The sequence below is a fragment of the Momordica charantia genome (genome assembly GCF_013281855.1).
Source record: "Momordica charantia cultivar OHB3-1 chromosome 9 unlocalized genomic scaffold, Mcharantia_2.0 BLBB01000009.1, whole genome shotgun sequence".
Classification (NCBI taxonomy): domain Eukaryota; kingdom Viridiplantae; phylum Streptophyta; class Magnoliopsida; order Cucurbitales; family Cucurbitaceae; genus Momordica; species Momordica charantia.
The window spans coordinates 29,021,248-29,039,436 of NW_028275167.1; the positions used below are offsets into that span (position 1 = coordinate 29,021,248).

The 18,189-nt window shown below is 34.8% G+C and overlaps 3 protein-coding genes and 1 non-coding gene across 7 annotated transcripts; 1 reads left to right on the forward strand and 3 right to left on the reverse strand.

The window, feature by feature from the left end:
- Positions 1 to 811: 811 nt before the first annotated feature.
- LOC111018735 (DNA binding protein) lies at positions 812 to 9,995 on the reverse strand. Of its 2 annotated transcripts, XM_022294960.2 has the most exons (15): positions 9,709 to 9,991; positions 8,569 to 8,676; positions 8,338 to 8,472; positions 7,051 to 7,519; positions 6,899 to 6,972; positions 6,510 to 6,657; positions 6,152 to 6,403; positions 5,460 to 6,029; positions 4,338 to 5,227; positions 4,157 to 4,242; positions 3,852 to 4,070; positions 3,116 to 3,244; positions 2,093 to 2,452; positions 1,544 to 1,659; positions 812 to 1,182 (listed from the first exon to the last, which is right to left on the reverse strand). In XM_022294960.2, the coding sequence occupies exons 1-15, from the start codon at positions 9,814 to 9,816 to the stop codon at positions 1,073 to 1,075; spliced, it is 3,774 nt and encodes a 1,257-aa protein (XP_022150652.1). In that variant the 5' UTR covers positions 9,817 to 9,991; the 3' UTR covers positions 812 to 1,072. The 2 variants fall into 2 exon arrangements, with proteins under 2 accessions (XP_022150652.1, XP_022150653.1); XM_022294961.2 differs by lacking the exons at positions 812 to 1,182; positions 1,544 to 1,659 and having other exon boundaries at positions 2,173 to 2,327; positions 9,709 to 9,995.
- An 82-nt stretch (positions 9,996 to 10,077) lies between these two features.
- Positions 10,078 to 10,149, reverse strand: TRNAD-GUC (transfer RNA aspartic acid (anticodon GUC)). Its single transcript has one exon. It is a non-coding gene; the product is annotated as a tRNA-Asp (tRNA).
- Positions 10,150 to 11,071: 922 nt separating this feature from the next.
- On the forward strand, positions 11,072 to 13,207 carry TKPR2 (NAD(P)-binding Rossmann-fold superfamily protein). Its single transcript, XM_022294785.2, has 6 exons — positions 11,072 to 11,278; positions 11,389 to 11,561; positions 12,098 to 12,286; positions 12,397 to 12,559; positions 12,663 to 12,852; positions 12,958 to 13,207. Exons 1-6 carry the CDS (start codon positions 11,173 to 11,175, stop codon positions 13,097 to 13,099), a joined length of 963 nt encoding a protein of 320 aa, XP_022150477.1. The 5' UTR covers positions 11,072 to 11,172; the 3' UTR covers positions 13,100 to 13,207.
- A 2,493-nt stretch (positions 13,208 to 15,700) lies between these two features.
- Positions 15,701 to 17,641, reverse strand: LOC111018612 (ethylene-responsive transcription factor ERF118). 3 transcript variants are annotated; one of them, XM_088116917.1, is made up of 3 exons: positions 17,501 to 17,641; positions 17,054 to 17,256; positions 15,701 to 16,958 (listed from the first exon to the last, which is right to left on the reverse strand). In XM_088116917.1, the coding sequence occupies exon 3, from the start codon at positions 16,783 to 16,785 to the stop codon at positions 15,910 to 15,912; it is 876 nt and encodes a 291-aa protein (XP_087973043.1). In that variant the 5' UTR covers positions 16,786 to 16,958; positions 17,054 to 17,256; positions 17,501 to 17,641; the 3' UTR covers positions 15,701 to 15,909. The 3 variants fall into 3 exon arrangements, with proteins under 3 accessions (XP_087973043.1, XP_087973044.1, XP_022150475.1); XM_088116918.1 differs by having other exon boundaries at positions 17,054 to 17,260; positions 17,501 to 17,621; XM_022294783.2 differs by lacking the exon at positions 17,501 to 17,641 and having other exon boundaries at positions 17,054 to 17,492.
- Between the last annotated feature and the right edge of the window lie 548 nt (positions 17,642 to 18,189).

Genomic DNA, 18,189 nt, shown 5'->3' on the forward strand with positions numbered 1-18,189 from the left:
CTATCTCCTAAATATGTTTTCCCCTTGTTCTCAAGGGATAGTTTGGATGGTTTAGCACCTCAAGGAATATCTTTAAAGTTTTGGATTCAAGTCGCATGAAACGCAGTTCCACTAAGTAATGAACCTCTTAAAAACTCTTAATTTACATATAAATTTTATTTTTCAACTATTCACTACACTATTTTTCGTCTTCATTTTAATGAGAAAGCTAATGAGATTGTTTAGAAATAATTTCAAAGGTCAAGGATTAAAATGAAACTTTTAAAACTTCACCACCATGCTATACAAATTCAGTCTTCTCAAAATAAAATTTATTTTCAACATATTATGTTGGATAATTTGGCATGTGCTTTTGTTGACAAGCAAAGTGTTGGACGTTAAACAATTAGCATGCAATAAAATAACATAGATGATTAGCCTCTTCGTGAAATTACTTTTATTTTATTTTTATATTTCAATTTTTATACTTTAAAATTAAAAGTTCGAATTGTAATCGCCTTTGAATTATTTTTCTATAATTAAATCCTGTCTATCACTAAACATCAAAATTCACTAATATAATGTTACAAAATTATATTAAACCACCTATACAAGCTTCATGCACACTTGAAGTCAAACTCAAGTCTTCACATCTCACCTTTATTATATTAAAACAAATCGTACACACCTTAATCAAGAGTAAAATAAAAAAAAACTAAAAATTTGAAAAGAATTAGGTATGCAGTTTAAATTGTACATGAAAATTATATCTATTTAACCTAACATATTACAATTTTGATTAGTACAACAAATAAAAATTTAAATTCAAACCTTAAAGAAAGGAATACTAATTCACTAGTCACTTTTGTAAGGTTTATATACAACAATACACGCTTCCTAGGTATGATTTGTTTTATTTCATAATGAATGATTATTTACATTCATTGTCAGCTGAGATGCAACCATGTCAAAATAAATCCTACATTATCATATCAAAATCACGGCAGACACCAACTAAAACTGAAACATTTTGCTGGTGGGGTGTGCAGAATCTACAAGTAATGAATTTTCTTTGTTGGTTGTGCATTTATGGTTATCTTTTCCCATCTGACGAAAGTAGATAAACCAGAAGCCTACCATCAGCCGCCACAGCCACAACACCTGTCTCTCTATCATCAGTCGCAATACAAAAAACACTTGCACCTATGACGGGAGAAAACATATGAGAAACTGAATAAATCAAAAAAATTTGCACCAAAAATGAACCCTTCTTTTAAAAGATATTATATGGTGATCTCCCAGAGCACCCTATGATGTTCAAATAAACAGATATCATAGCATCATTCAGATTCTATCTTTCCACTTTCAACTTTTAAAGCTTGTCTCTTATTTGTTTGTATGTTTCCACATTAACTATCAAAAGAAGTATGAGAGGATCAACTCCTTGTTTCTTCATTTCTTCTATTGATGAGTTGTAAGAATTATGGAAACATTTTTTGAGCGTCGTGTAAAGAAATAGTGCAAATTAAGGGAAAGCTTTTGTCACCAATGCTGCGATACATACCTTTGAAACGAAGAAGAGTGCCCAGTTTATTTCCTGTAGATAATTCCCATATGTAAACAAGGCCGTCCCGAGTCCCAATGATACCTCGACCAGATGATGCTCCAATGGCAGAAGCCCTGCCGAGTTAAAACAAGAATATAAAACACTAAAACATTTAATCGTGCTATTAACAAAATAAATGAATGAGATGAATTCTCGGTAAGGCTGAAATAATCACGTTGTTGCATTCTCTTTACAGACTATATAATAATTAAATTCCAAATATCCACTTCTAGTTTTACTATTGGTAAACTCTTTTTAGCACTTCCTGGAAATTAACGAGCATTTAGCAAAACAAAACAATTATCTTGTGCCATTATAAACTTAAAACTAACATCGTTTGTATATAATTATGGAATACTTTACAGTCATTAAATCATTATTTTATCCGATGATACTCAGTTGAAAAGCAAACTACATATTTTGTATGATCTTCAGAATAAAATTGACATCCAAAAATTAAGAAATCTCAAAAACTGTGCCAAGTTAGAAATTGAGATAGCACTCTACCTCAAGTCCATCTCTGTACCAAATGTAACAGTGCTGTTGGCAAGTAGAGCTAGCTTCCACAATCCTTCATGATTTATCTGACAATCATTCGGTAGATAGTCATGTGAATCATAAGAATCTGATATGGTCGAGGCTAAAAGCCATATGGCAGTGTCCTTTGGCTGAAGGGACGAATGTTCCTCAGTGTTCTTTGAGCTTGGATTCGTTGCATACGACAGATCTTTAACATAGTCCCCTGAATTAGAGTTGCTGATAAATTTTTCCGTACTTTTCCAACCAAACAAACTAATTGGAAGGAATTGATTAACTGAGGCACTTGGTGTAAAGAACCTAGACATTAGAGTGCGTTTTGAGATATCCCTAAAACAAATATAAATGAAACTTTTTAGAGGCTAGTCAATATACAAAGAAAATTATAATATCTAATTGGTTTCTCAAGTGATCATTTAAAGATAGCATGAAAGCAGTAAATCCATTCAAATCCATATCTTAGGCCTGTTTAACTACCACTACCAGCACAAAGAAATAGCTGTCCTTGTAGGGGAAATTTTTGAAAAACAATAATAATATAAAACCAACGAAATTTTGTTCCTAAATCATTGCCAATATGCATTTCACTGCAGATAAGGGTGATCATGACCTTCCCTAGGTTTCATAGGCTTAAATTTCACTTTGATTTGTCGATGAGATTTTGTCAATTTTATCTGAAGACACATTAAACTCCCACGTGGCTGAGTTTCAATGTCGTAGAACACATGTTTAACATTTTTCCAGTTAAAAACCCAATTTTACTTCACTCCATTTGCTTCAAAAATCTACATCAATACCTATATACCAGATTAGTTCATATAACAGTAGTTCAGTTTAACAATAAGAAAATACAAGGCTTATTAGAGACATTCCACCATTGATAAGAAAGTAAAAATATTCTGTACTTGATGTAGATAATATAGGAAGTTTGATAAGAAAATACAAGGCTTAACAGTTTGAAGTTTGATAAGAAACTGTTAAGCAAAGACATACCATAAACTGAATTCACCAACTCCATTGTGGCCTACAACCAGATTGGCAAACTTTGGGATCCTTTTAAGGTCCACCAAGTTAGGAGATATGTGATCCCCGGACGGTATGGTATGACTTTCTATCTGTTTGCTGCAAAAGCAGAGGTTAGGCCCAAATCAGCTTGTGTATGGAGAATTAGGTTTAAGAAAAGCCAAGCAATCAATGGAAGAATAATATAGGAAGGGCCCATTATTTTGCATGGGTACATTAAATTCCATTTAAACTGCCAAACGAACAAAAAAATGAGAGCCCAAAGGACCACCTCATCATATTTTTATCCAAAAGTATTCCTTATTAATAACAAGAAACCACTAAAGGAAAAAAAGAGCTTAAAAACCATGAAAGCTTACTAAAATGCGGTATTCAAACATGTTATCATTTAGATTGCAGCTGAAATTCTAACCACATACTCATATTCAAATATTCCATTGAAGCATTTCATCAACATTCTACATTCTCAAAAAATTACTGAAGCAGTACCAAAAAGTAATCACAAAAAGAGGGGTGCACCTTGATTGAAGAGCTTGAATCTAATGGATTGTAAATCAATATTTTGAGTAGACTGATTATGATGCATATTAACATTATATCAAAATTGATTGAAACGAAGAATTAACTGCACGTTCAATTATTATCAAACATGAAGTTTATATGAATAACAAAAAATTCAAGAATAATTAATTTCAATGAAACACACCCCCAAGTTGAGTCCATGACCCAAAGATGCAGACGTCCACCCCTCCCAACAGCAACAAGCTGGTCAGGTTCACAAACCAATATACAATGTGCACAGTCAGCACTTTTCAAGCTTGCCATGATTGACACGTAGCCATATTTAACTTGCACAATATTCACGACATTCTCTTCAAACTTGCCAGATGTACATGTAGAGCATGAACAATTAATATTCCCTGTCCTGAGAATATCTTTATAAAATTAGTTCTCATAATATTATTGTTGTTTAAAATTATAAATATTTAAAATTCATAAAATGTTTACAACCTGCAAAAAGGAGTTCTAACGCCACCGATCAAAACAATATATTTCCCATCTGGAGTTAACTGGAAACCAGTTCGTTCAACTGCGATCTAGCCAAGGGTAATATAGATTCATGGAATTAATCCAGCATGTGAAGGGAAGCCTAACACAGTAATAAACTTGAGTTACAGAAATGAGAACTCACTTCTTTGCCCAAATAATCGTTTAGAGTTGGCAACGTTACTGTCGTGTGACCAACCAAAGATGGGTATCCCAACCTTGGTTCTCCCATTTCCACCGTGTAAGTCATGAGTGTTCTGTTCTTGTCCACTGGGAGACCACACAAAACACAAATGTGGATTAAGTTCTCAACGTTGATGAGAAATACTGATAATACAGGCATGGGGTGCAAATAAGATCCCACTATCTTTGACATTCCTTCTGCCTCACGATAGAGCTCCACGTTGCAATGAGGATAAGAATCCTTATTATTGTGCCTGAAGGTCGCCCCCATATCATGAGATAACTCGTATTTATTTGTACTAAAAACGTTGTTATGTTCAATCATCTCCTCGTCAACACAACCTTCCAAATCTTCCTTCCAAACAGGTTTACCTAGAAGTTCTGAATTATGGTCATTCATGTTGGCTCTCGCTCTCAGTGAAGCCTCTTCTTGGTCTAATGTAGGACTGAGAGAACATATTTTTTCTAATCCTGCTTCAGACTTCATAGTAATTTTATAACTGCAATTGATGGGGGATTGTTCTCCAGGTGTAGGTTCAGAAAGAAAATCTTCTCTTTGTTGGTTTCTAGGTAGAATGTTAATTTTGGTATCAGAAGAATGTGGAGATCTAGTGGATGATATTTCGGCACCAAAATGTTTTCCAAGGCAATTAGTGCGGTAAGCTTCATTGGGTGGGGAATTGTGTTCCTTAGTCAAATGAGACACATTTTGAGCTTTTCTCCTACTGTAGACAATGCTTGGAACTTGAGAAGATGGCAAAGTGTCAATCCCCGCTGCCTTTTTTCCTGCAAGGACTTCCTTATTTAGTGCCTCTGAAAATGATGAGGTACTTGAATCATAGGCATTCTGAGCTGAAAAGGAGATAGCATAACATCAATTAATAGATTATCATAGTTGATAAATTGGTCATAAGGGAGTTTTGTACTTCACTACCAAGTTTAACTAACACGAAAGTATTTCAAGGAAATGTTTACAGTACAAATGAAGTTTAATGATAGTGATTGGTATTATCATTAGTGAACGATTGGTACTAACTAAATTTCTAGAGTAAAGAAGCATGTGTCCATTATAACAAATTCTTACCGTGGAGTTGAGAGAAGGATACACTCAGACAAGGTTGCTCATCACCATTGCTTTCTACATAATCTTTAGGAGTTCTCAGGTCCACTTTCCCGGAATTTATTTGAAGATTTAACGGACATTCTTCCATCCTTATATTATTGTGCATAGTTTCATCAAAAAGAGCTATACCAGAAGAAGTCCAGCTGGGAAGACATTCTGGAACATACAAATTACCCTCCTGACATGTTCCATGCAAATTTTCACCAATTTCACTGTCACAGGACTTCTTGCTTCCGGTGGTTTCATGATGATTTACCAATGACTCATCATTCATGCGACCAGACAATTCAAATCCACAAGAATTAATAGGTTTCAGATCCTCCTTAGCTCTGCCATCATCAGCAATAGAAGAGAAGCTGCCATTAATGTCCACATGGTCGTAATGTTGCTCACCCTCTAGATTGTGAAGAGAAGGTCTGGAAAGTTCAAGACTTGGGACAGTAGATTGGTAATCCCCATGTTGGGTGACCATGTGTTCCTGCTTTTCTCTATCTTCTTTCTCCATAGGCAATATATCTTTTGTATTTCCATCTGCAGATGAACCAAAATTTATATTTTAATAAAACTATAATTTTTTCCACATGCACATATTGAGTATATCTTTGCATTTGTCAAATTTTAATCACAAAAGGTACAAGTTGTTCATATATTACCACAAGGCAAACTTTCCAAAGTAGAAGTGGAGGCCTTTTTCCTTCCAGAAGTCTTCTTAAGCAAAGGAATTGCTTGTGGAAGCAAAAATGTCATCATTGACTTCACCATATCTTGACCTACTGAATCAAAATCATTTCTTTCAGAGCCTGAATTTATGTTCAATGAGCAGATTTCTTCTGGATGGGAGTCCATCACCAACTCTTCCGGTACGACAATATCAGGCTGATTGAGGTTATTCTTTCCCAAGCTATCTGGAGCAGACACAAAAATAACTGCATTCAATTATTAAAATTTAAAATAAAAAAGAAATACGTATAACCCATGCTTTGTTGTAAACACGCAATAGTCATAAAAAACCTTGCTTTAGATCTGAAGTATCTGAAGCATGATGATGATCATCTTCAGTATCTGGACAATCTTTTTGGAAAGAAGCAACTCCACTGTTATCATCCGTTTCCATTTCTCGATTAATACCTTCCAACTTGTCCATTGACAACCTATCATGCTGTAAGAAGTTAAGAGTGTTTCTCATACCAATATATAACAATCACAATTTTTAAATCTAACAAAAAAAGAATTAAAACATATTCCTCTAAACAATCTATCTGTTTAATATAAATGAACAAGAGCCTAAATGTAAACTGTGATATATTTCAAAAGCAAACACTAGAAAATCATAAACTTGAAGGAAGTTTACATGTCTACAATTACAAGCTAATTGTGAATAAAAAAAAATATAATCTCACAAGCTTTTCATCATTGGGCAAGTTATGAGCTACTTCAGTGGTTGCAGAGATGCCATCTTCGCGCATAGCTTTCTCTGAGGCATGAACAAATAAGTTAAAAATACAATGGAGATGAATATTTAGCTAACAACTCATAAAGTTTTTATCCTCACCTATAGCTGATGCAGGTACTGCTGCCAAAAATGTTGTTGGCCTATTACTGATGTCATCATTTTTCGGAACAGTCAAGGAAATCCCTTTAATTTGTTCCTTTTCATACTTACCACAAAAACTTTGATTTTCTTCATTAACAGACACTGAACTTGACAGTTTTGCAGTCATGGATTTAATTTTTGGACAATGATTTCGTACTTTTTTTAGCTTAGCCCCACCCGGTGACTTTGCAATTTCAATTCCATGGTTCCTGCTTCTCTTTCTTATAATCTTTGATCTTTCAGGGCAAGGAATCAATTCAGCCTTTTCACATTCATCAGCAGAATGATGCTCAACTTTAGTCTGTGCAGATCCAGAAGCATTATTGCATAAGTTTGAAGGAAGCAGATTTACTTCTGCTGTTCCACTGATATTTGCCACTAGCTCCCTAAGTAACCTCTGAATAAATGGGTTTTTTAACCCAAAAAACTACATACAACAAAAAATAAATAAATAAAATGTCACCAAATGTTTTATATTCTGCGATTAAAATTAAATTTTCTACATTTGATTGTCTGCCGGATGTGTGCGCGCCTGTGGGCGAGAGAGAATAATATTATGCTTGTTAATCATCAGAAGATAAATCCATTAGCTCATAGACATTTTAATGAAGTATAATAGCTAATTAACCTCATTCCTGAGCGAAACAAAGAAAAAATATATCAAAAAGGTGAAAGAAAAGGTTACTCTATCTGCTTATGCTTGATATTTGTATTAGTTATGTTTTCCAAGAAGATGATTTAACTTCTCAACAAACAAACAAACAAAAAACAACAACAACAGAAAAGATAACTTTATGCCTTCTCTGTCTCATTGCACTAACATCGTCTGGTTTTTTACTTGACCTCAAATATTTGCATAGATATATACGAAAGGTAGAAAGTTAATCATTGCTCTTATGATTGCATGAAATCAACTCCCCGAGTGCAAATCCACAAGGATTTCACTTCATGAGTGAAACTGAAGTTGCTCAATGGTGATATTTTCAAACTACGGAGATATTAGTAACTCTGAAATTTAACCCACCAATTTGACCGGAGTAACTCAAAGCTAAATTTGCCTCAAGAATTTTGAGTTAACATGGTGAAGAAAATCATAGAAAGGGGCTGTAGGAAGTGCAAGAAATTAGAGGTTACAGTATGATAGGGACTAATTAATTCGTGGTTGTCTCACTGGTTCAGAGTTCCGTTGAAAAAAAGCAAATCTAAGAAGCAAACAAACTGCAGGTGGAAAGAGAAAAATTATACCTCAACACCATCAACCTTGCATGAAGACCTTTTCCCGTGCCAAATTTTATTGTGGAGGCAACCTTTCCTCTGAAACTTTTCCCACGCAATATCAGGGGTTTGCCCAGAAAATGAACCTCCATCCATGGACAAAATCTGTAAGGAAGATTTAACCTTTCAATAAATATTTGCTTATGAGACAGCATCTGAGAAACACAGATATTGAGTATTTAATGGAGAGGTCATACACACCATAAATAAAGGCCCTTTCGGACCCTCATGGATTTCCATTTTATATTTGATCCCATTGTAAGCGCGAATAGCCTGATATCCAACTGGATAGGGATATCGATCTTTACCCTACACAACAATTTAATAATTACAGTAGATAGTCAGTAGCATTTTTTATCTATAATTATGTAAATTCATCTTCTCTCGACTTCTTAAAGCTCTAATCCGGGAATCTCCTATATAACATAAGGGGAGAATCATCATTCTCAAATATATATCTTATTTACATTGCAAGAGTAGAAAAAGACATACACCCTACATAGCCACTCTGTGACACGATAATGTCTCATCAGTAAATAATTAATAGAACGCGTTTAAACTACCACATGCAACTCCGAAATCAATTTTTCCAGCTCTGTTTGACATCTACTGTTCTTGGATCTAAAATACCTGACAGAATCGTAGCTACAACCTGCATTATAAGTAATAGTTTACCAAGCAGTATGAATTCACAAATTTACCAATTTGATCCTAATTTTCTAGTCTAGATATTCGAATTGTTGATAGTTGAACCTCCTGAGGATTTACTGGACATTGATTACTGAAGCCAACTTACTCTAAATTCGCACTACATAAAATTAACTTGTCAGTGGAACTTCATAAAGTAGAATCCGATCGTACTTGCAAGTAGTGATCAACTAAACTTTACGGTCTATTTCAGAAATTGCAGTTACTGTTAGATATGATTTTATATTGCTGCCATCACTTCAGACAACTGGCTTAAATAGCTCTTAGAAGTCCTTTCATTTTTTACCATGCCAGTCTTCATAGAGTAAACTTCAATTGCAGTCCATTTAAGTTTGAAATGTTAACAAGAAAAATCAACTTTGCATGAAATGCTAATCCGAAGGTTCGATTTATATCGAGCCAATTATCATAAAAGAAACCGTTTCAAAGCAACCTAGTCGGAAAATACAGAATTCCATAGGGAACAACTCATGTTACAAGCACAACATGCTCGCATCTAGAGGAGATAAACAAATGATTAAATAAACATAGACAAATATCATCGACGACTTCAACATTATCACCGCGATACATGAAATCAATTACAGATAAATAAATCAAAAGATACATGGAGAAAATAAATAGGAATCGAACCCTAGAGCTGCTCCAGTACTTCTTGTCCCATAGTCCACTGTACAAGGATCCGATGGAAATTATTTCAAGACTAGCGTCTGCCTGTTCTTTTATTTGAGCTCTCGTCATTGAAATGGAAAAACAAATCAAGGAACGCGCATGAGATTAAGAATAAAAGACAACAGTAGATGAAGAACGAGGTATGAAAGATGTTGTTTTTCTGAAAATCCTCAGTTGACAGAGAGATTAGTCGACCGAGAGAGAGAGTGAGCGCGGGAAGGAAAATTGCAGGACGTTTTTATGGCGGGTTCGTATTTTTTTGCCTCCATCGCTAAGTAGGCCCCGTAGGGGAAATATTCCCGGAAAGGAAAAATAAAAATAAAAACAAAACGCCGTTGCCGGGGATCGAACCCGGGTCACCCGCGTGACAGGCGGGAATACTCACCACTAAACTACAACGACTTGACGTTAGAAAGTGTCAATAAATTAATTTCATTCTATGTATTAACATGGAGTTAATTAAATCTTATTTTTGTACTATTCGATTTAATTAAATCTAAATTCCTTAAAGCGTTAAATTTTCACATTTATACAGCCTCTGCCGAATTTCGCACACCACAATCCTTAAAGCGTTCAATTTTCACATTTATACAACCATAAGTATAGGATCATATTCCAAAAATGGGGAAGCAATTTACAAATTTCACAGACTACAAAAATCTAATTTTCAATCATCCTCATATATTAAGTTAAATCTATTACGGATTTGACGTTTTCAATTAAACTATTAGTATAAATAGTATCTTATGATTTGATCCCACGACAAAACTCAAGTTCTTATTTTGTGAGCTCAATAACATCTACAATGTTCTGCAGATTAATGTCAAATTCATCTTGTAGGACTCCATAATCAAGCAATACAACTAAAAACACCTCTCCCAATTAAATACATCGAGATTGGTGAAATAGAACGTGATTCGTTTCATTTTTAGCCGACAACAACCCCATATTAGAATTTCATTATGGTAGAATGATGTGCCATGTTCCAAAGCCACCATCGAGTATTCCACCATCGAGTTAGATCCTACTATACTGTCAAACAAACATAGAAATTTAGATAGCCCTAAAAATATGTTTAGATTAATTTGTAAGTTTGATTGTGCCGACTTTGAGCATTTTCCACTAATCATCATATTCTCCGAAAGTTAAAGCACCTATCGTATGCAACCATGTCACTAGAGCAAGCAACAACCTTTGTATGGCAACACATGACAAGTTACACCTAAAAAAGGGTAGAAATCAAAGCACGCTTCATGTTTATTTTAGAAAACTCCACCTTACAAAATGGATGAGTCATCTTCCTCTCTTGTAATTGTATTCCATCAAATCAATATAAATATAATAAGAAATAACTGCAAGCATGGCCACCGTATAAACCCCATCCATCAACGCATACAGCCGCATACACGCACAGCCGAAGAAGCCATGCCCGAGTACTGCGTAACCGGCAGCACTGGCTTCATAGCCTCCAACTTGGTCAAGACACTGCTCGAGAATGGTCACCGCGTTCGCGCCACCGTTCGAAACCCAGGTTCTCAACTTGCCCTCTTCATCTTCCATATGCTCGTTCCTCTACTTTGAAACTTAAGTTGATGGGTTCGATATAGATTTTAACGATTACCTTACCTTTTTCCTGGACAGGGGATGATGCAAACGTTGGATTTCTGTGGGAGTTTAATGGAGCCAAGGAGAGGCTGAAGATAGTAAAAGCTGATTTATTAGAAGAAGGTAGCTTTGATGAGGCAATTCAAGGAGTGGATGGGGTCTTCCACACTGCTTCACCTGTTGTTGTTCCCTTCAACAGCAACATCAAGGCACGATCCCAATTCTTCAATTGATTTCAAAGGCTAAAAGCTAATTCTCGGCCTCAGCCTTACATTATAACTTTCAAGCAGAAGTTACATAAACTTAGTCTTATTCAACCTAAAACCTGAACTCCATGCTATACAAATTCAGTCTTCTCATGAACCAAATGTTATCTCAGATCGATTTGATAACACCTCTTTTCTTGTTTCTCAGTTTTTGTTTGCTCTGTTTCCAGTTTTATCTTTCCTAATAGTAATTATTTTCTTCTTTTTTATTGAAGAAATTTAGTTATTATTTATTGTTTCTTAAAAATAAGAAATGAGAAACCAGAAGAATCATTACCAAAAGTTTATATTAAAAAGAAATATGAGAAATGAAACATAAACAATAATGTTACCAAACCTGCCCCAAACATTAGGATGGAGTACTCATGTACTATTGCTGTTGAATCCTCATACAAACTATCATTTTATGCATGTGTAAAATACAAATAAGCCATTACGTTATGTTGTGTATTTTAATTAATGTGGCAAATATGAAACAGGAAACTCTTATTGATCCATGTATAAAGGGTACAATGAATGTACTAAATTCCTGTTTAAAAGGAAACAGTGTGAAACGAGTAGTCCTCACCTCTTCCTGCTCTGCAATTAGATACCGCTATGATGTCCAACAACTTTGTCCTCTCAATGAATCCCATTGGACAGATCCGGACTATTGCAAGAGCTACAACGTCAGAACAAACTGCACTTCCTCTGTTCCATTTCCAAGATTAGACTCAAACTCAATTGCTCAAGAAAGTTGATGCTCTTTTACTTTTCTTCCATTTGGGTATTTTTGCAGCTTTGGTATGCGTTTGCAAAGACATTGGCAGAGAAAGAGGCATGGCGTTTGGCAGAAGAACATGTGATGGATCTAGTCGTGGTGAACCCATCTTTTGTTGTTGGTCCTCTGCTTACTCCACGGCCAACCAGCACACAGCGTCTCCTACTCAACATTATCAAAGGTTTAAATCTCCCCATCTTCTTTACACAATCCCAAAATTTCTTTCTCAGTTTTCTCTTTGATGGAAAAAAAACAAACATCAAACAGATGGGTTGTTCCATCAGGTGAAATGGGCGAATATCCAAACTGTACAGTGGGGTTTGTGCACATAGATGATGTGGTAGCAGCGCACATCTTGGCTATGGAAGAACCAAAAGCATCGGGCAGGATCATATGTTCGAGCTCAGTGGCTCACTGGTCGGAGATCATTGAAATGCTGAGGGCTAAGTATCCATCCTACCCATTCGAGAACAAGTTAGTCTGAAAAATCTCGACGGAATTCCATAGTTGTTTTTCTCTTAGTCTTTTCGTCGAACACTTCGTCTGCGTGAACGTTCTCCTGTTTGAAAACGCTAACAGGTGCAGCGACCAGAAAGGAGAGAACAACCATCACACCATGGACACAAGCAAGATCTCTGAATTGGGATTCCCCGCTTTCAAGACGCTAGAGCAAATGTTTGACGATTCCATCGAGAGTTTCCGACACAAAGGGTTTCTTTGATTCCATCGAGAGTTTACGACACAATGATTTTAACTTCTTTCAAAATGAAACAATTGAACTTCTGGCCTGTGGTTTTACCAATTTGAATCTGAACTCCGTTTCGATTTATGGTTTATGAGCAACTGTCGCAATTTTATAATATAAATATAAAATAAATATAAGAAATCTCAACGTAGGAAATTTGAGGAAATAGGGTTCTTCACAACCTTTTTTTTTTTGTTTTTTAATCGCCATTTTCAAAACATAAATTTTCTTAGATATTTGCTGACATCAGACCACCATATCCCTCCTTTCTCCCTCCTCCTTCCTCCCTTTCTTTCTCTGACTCTTCCCAACACAACTCCCAAAAAAATATCTCTCTTCTTCCCTTTCCACCCATTTTTCATCTTTTCTCTCTCATCCTCTCTCCATTTTTGTTTTCTGTTGTTCTTGAAAACGTTCAAATTTCTTGTTATCCCTTATAAAATTTTCCAAACTTATTAACAAAAAGTACAAAATTAATGTGACAATTTCCTTTATAATCACGCTGAGAAGGAAAATCTTTCCAACAAAGAAATTTTTTTATCTTTCTTCCTTAACCTATCCAATACCCCCTCTGTCTATAAAATTAATAAAAAAACAATCATAGATCCTAGACTTAAAATAGGGTTTTTATCTTGGTTCTCCCTCTAAAAAGTAAAAACCCTACCAGCCGTCTCCAGAACGAGAGAAACGAGAGAGATCGGAGAGATTTTGGTGAGAGATTTGGGGGAAAACTCTGATAGATTTGGGCGAAAATAAACCTGAAATCCAAATAGATTTAGGTGAAAATAGATTTCAGATTCAGCAATTTGTTGGAGACATGGTCCAGTCATGTGACCTCTCCGAGCCGCCGCATCAATCTCCTCCCTCCAACGCAATTGAGGGGAGAAGATGAAAAGGGGAAGAAAAAGGAAAATTTTCGAGGAAGGAGGAGGGAGGAAGATTGAGGAGGGGAAGGAGGAGAGAGGGAGGAGAGAGGGGAGATTGATAGGAAAGTAATTTTATAATCAAATGCTTAAAACATGTATTTTCAATATTTTCTTTTTAAAATGACTATAATTTTAAATATTATTTGAATTAAAAAAACCGTAAATTTACTATCTAATTGAGATTAACACATTAATTATTGATACACATACATTTGATAAATAGATAAAAATTTACTATCACTATTTTCTATTAATCGTGATATTAATTATTATGTTAATATTCGATATTTATTCTAAATTAGATTCTATATTCATATAAATTAGGAATAATTAAGATTCTCAAATTTAATTACAACATTTTTAGTTAGACTCAAATATGATGATCTGGTTTTTTCGAAAATTGTAACAAATATAACTTCTTATATAAGGCTCCATACTCTACCTCCACCATCTTCAAATACAAGCTCTAACTTATTTTAGAATTTTCCACAACAAATCTAAATTTTCAATATTATTATATTTTTTTTACAAAGATAAATATATTAAACAAAAATTAGACGATATCACAGTCGAGATAAAAAAAAACAACCCCAAATGATAACACACAAAATAAGGGGCAAGACACATAGCATAAAATCATAACTCAAACAACAACTCTCAGGTAGTGACTGGCCTATCCCACTGCATGAACTCTAAAATTACGTTTTGTCCTTATTATTATAATTATTATTATTTCATTATTAACCAATTATTGATAAGTAGATAAAATTTTAATTTTTGGTCGTCATTATTTCTCGTCTTTAGAGACCGTATATCATTACTTTTAAGGGATAGGTTGAGAAATAAATAAAAAATAAATTTGAGAAAAAAAAGATCTCTCTCTCTCTTTCTTTATTCATCTTTCCAATGAAGATTTATCTTTCTGAAATATATATTGAAAGTTTAAATTTTATTTGGAAACTTGACTCTCAAGATAAAATTCACTGTACTAAAAAAATTTCTTTTTTTTAAGGAAAAAATAATAATGCATTATTATTTAAACTTTCAAAATCACTATCCAATCTATTTTAATTCATACGTTTTTTCTTTTATTTTAGTCTCTAAATTTTAATGAAATAGTCATTTTAGTCATGTCATTTGACTTTCAAATAGCATATTAACATACATATATGTAAGTATATATTATATCAGATTGGCTAAGGTGGGTTGATATTAAATGGTAGAATAATAAAAGAAAAAAGAAAAAAAAGTTAGTATTGTTTAAAATTCGAACACAAATAATATATTAAAATTTTAGAGATCAAAATAAATATTTTTTAAATAAGGTCACTGAACAAAATAAATATTCTTTTAATGATAAAGCGATATTTCCAATCCTATAAAAGGGGTAAAAAGAATTTATGGTCACAAATTTTAAATTATATTTTATTTTAAATTTTAGACCTAACAATAGGAAACAACTCATAATAAAAGTCATTTATCAAAAATAAAAGGTAACAAATTTAGCATTAGTCTAAGACTACCCCATTTTATTAAAAGTTTCCATTAAAAAACACAATTTTGCATTCAACATCGAATCAATCAAACTTTTAATTGTAAATGCAATTTTAGATGATTGAGATTTTTAGCCAAATCCTTTTATGGTTGGAAGTGTTGTGAATATGCATATCATATTCCATAAACTATAACTTACAAACAAGCCAATCTCAATTTCACTTAAAATGGAAAATTGTAAACAAGAGAAGAACACCTCATGGACGGCTCTTACAGAACAAGAAAACCCAAAAGGCCTCTCTCTCTTTTCACTCTCAAAATGTAAATTTGAATTTGCAAGAAGCAAAATTCCTAAGCTGCAAAAATCTAAGGGCAGGTTATGTTGATGGGTTCATCAAACCAAAAAGAGATGTCATCGTTCCCAAAATCCCCAAAATCCCAATTCGGAAGGCCGCTGATTTCACCAAAAATCTGGGTATCCTCCAAATTCGCAAAATCCTCCAAGAACATCCCGATTCCATCCTCCAGAATCGAATCGAATTCATTCCCAATGTTTATATTGTCCATAAATGGCCCTCGGACCAATCCTTCGTCCACAGTGTTCATCAATTCGACCTCCTGGACATAGTTCAAATTGGTGTCTGTTTCTTCTTGGGTTGAAGAAGAATCTCTGGTGTTGGAAGTTGAATCTTCCCATTCGAGAACCGACGACGGCGATGTGTGGGAGACGGTGGTCTCCGCCGAACAGACCGGCAGCTCCGTTTGGGAATCCGCCGCGGCCGCCGCCATAGCTTCAAACTCCAGCCTCTTCAACTCGTAAGCTTGGGAAGCTTCTTCAGCAGTATCGTAAGTGCCAAGCCAAACACGAGCTTTCTTAAAGGGATCTCGAATCTCCGCCGCCCATTTCCCCCAAGTCCGCTGCCTCACTCCTCTGTATTTCGAAGAAGACGGACGAATGGGTTTTCGAGTGGACGAATTTTTCTTGATCTTGTTGTTGCTGTTCTGAGAACCCTCAGATTCAATACCCGTTTTTGGCGAATGACGGAGTAAAGGGAGGTGGATTTCGTGTACGATTCGCTTTTTCTTCCTTCCTCCTGCGAATTTTTCTCCCTCGTCTTCGCTTGAAGACGAATCCGTTGCATCAGGATCGTAACAAATTACCCGAACTTTTCTCGTCATTTTGGGATTTCCAGAGGAATTTGCTAGCAGTTTGGACTTTCTGCTAACAATTTTTTGTAGCATTTTGATTAAATCAGGAACAAAAGGAACGAGAATAAATGTATAATCAAGCGGAAGAAAAACAAGATCTCTGAGAATCAGAGCAGCAGTGTAATTGTAAGCTTATCCCCTTTGAGATGAAAGGGAGTAAATATTGTTTTATACGAAAATCCCAGAACTTCACTCCAGAACAAGTCCTGCAAAAAGAAAAACGAAACCCAATTTAAAAAACGAAAACCCAACTGAGGCCAAAAGAATGATGGATGAACTTGAAATTTGAAACTAGTCTTGCCTTTTCGATCTCAAACGCATTGAAAACGATTGTTGCACGAGATTCAACCTCTGCCAGAACCAGCAGAGAAACGAAGGAGAAAACAAGAGCTTCAACAGAGCCCCAATGACTGCCAGTATGAACAAAGCCGACATAAATCTACTCCTCTTCGAACTTCTTTCCCACTTCAAAACCACAGACCCAGATGGACAAAACTCTGAGCCCTGCCTTCAAAAATTCAAAGAAAACGCTAAACAACCCAATAGAGTAAACCCATAACAGATCACCAATCTATAGCCATCGATTTTGGAGAACGCAGAATTGAATCACAAATCTCTATAGAAACCATCAGAAATCGAGAAAATATGATAAAGAACAGTAACAGTGAGATGTAACAACACGAACGAACATTGAATCCGATGTTTAAAAAGAAGGAAAAAAAAAAAAGAAAAGGCAAAAAGTTTGGACCTCTGATTCCCTTCTTTCTCTGTCTCTCTGCGGTTCCTTTTTCGTGAAATTATTCTAAGCTTTCACAGTCGGTTGCGCCTGCAATTCTTCAGAGGAGCGGTCAAATTTTACAGAAGTAAATGAGGGAGCCGGAGAGTGGAATTTGCTTAATAAGGGATGGTTGATGAATGATGATGGCCATGTATGGCCATCGGAACCATGTACATCACATCCATATTATGATTTATTGAACTCGGATTCTGAAACTTTCGTACTGGCACGTGTCTATCGTTTCGCCGCAAATTCCCACGGATCTTACAATTTGTTTGAATACGGGATTTGGTGGATTTGATATTTTTTGTATTTACATATATTAAAATTAAAATCTTTTTCTCAATTTAAACTCTCCTAATAGGTAATAATCTTTTTTTTAATTAAATTCTCCTGCTATAATACTTAAGGTTGTTGTTTTTTCTTCTTCCCATCCATATTTTATATTAAGTTAAACACACTTTTTGGTCCTCCTACCCTCACAAAAGTAATAATTTAATATCTAAACTTTAGTTTATAACGAGTTAGTCTATGTACTTTTAAATTGGTAATAATTTAGTCATTCAACTTTAATATGTAACAATTTAGTTCTTGTAATTTAAAAACGATTTAGTCCTTATCGTGAAATTTTTTCTTAAGTTTTTCATATATATATATAT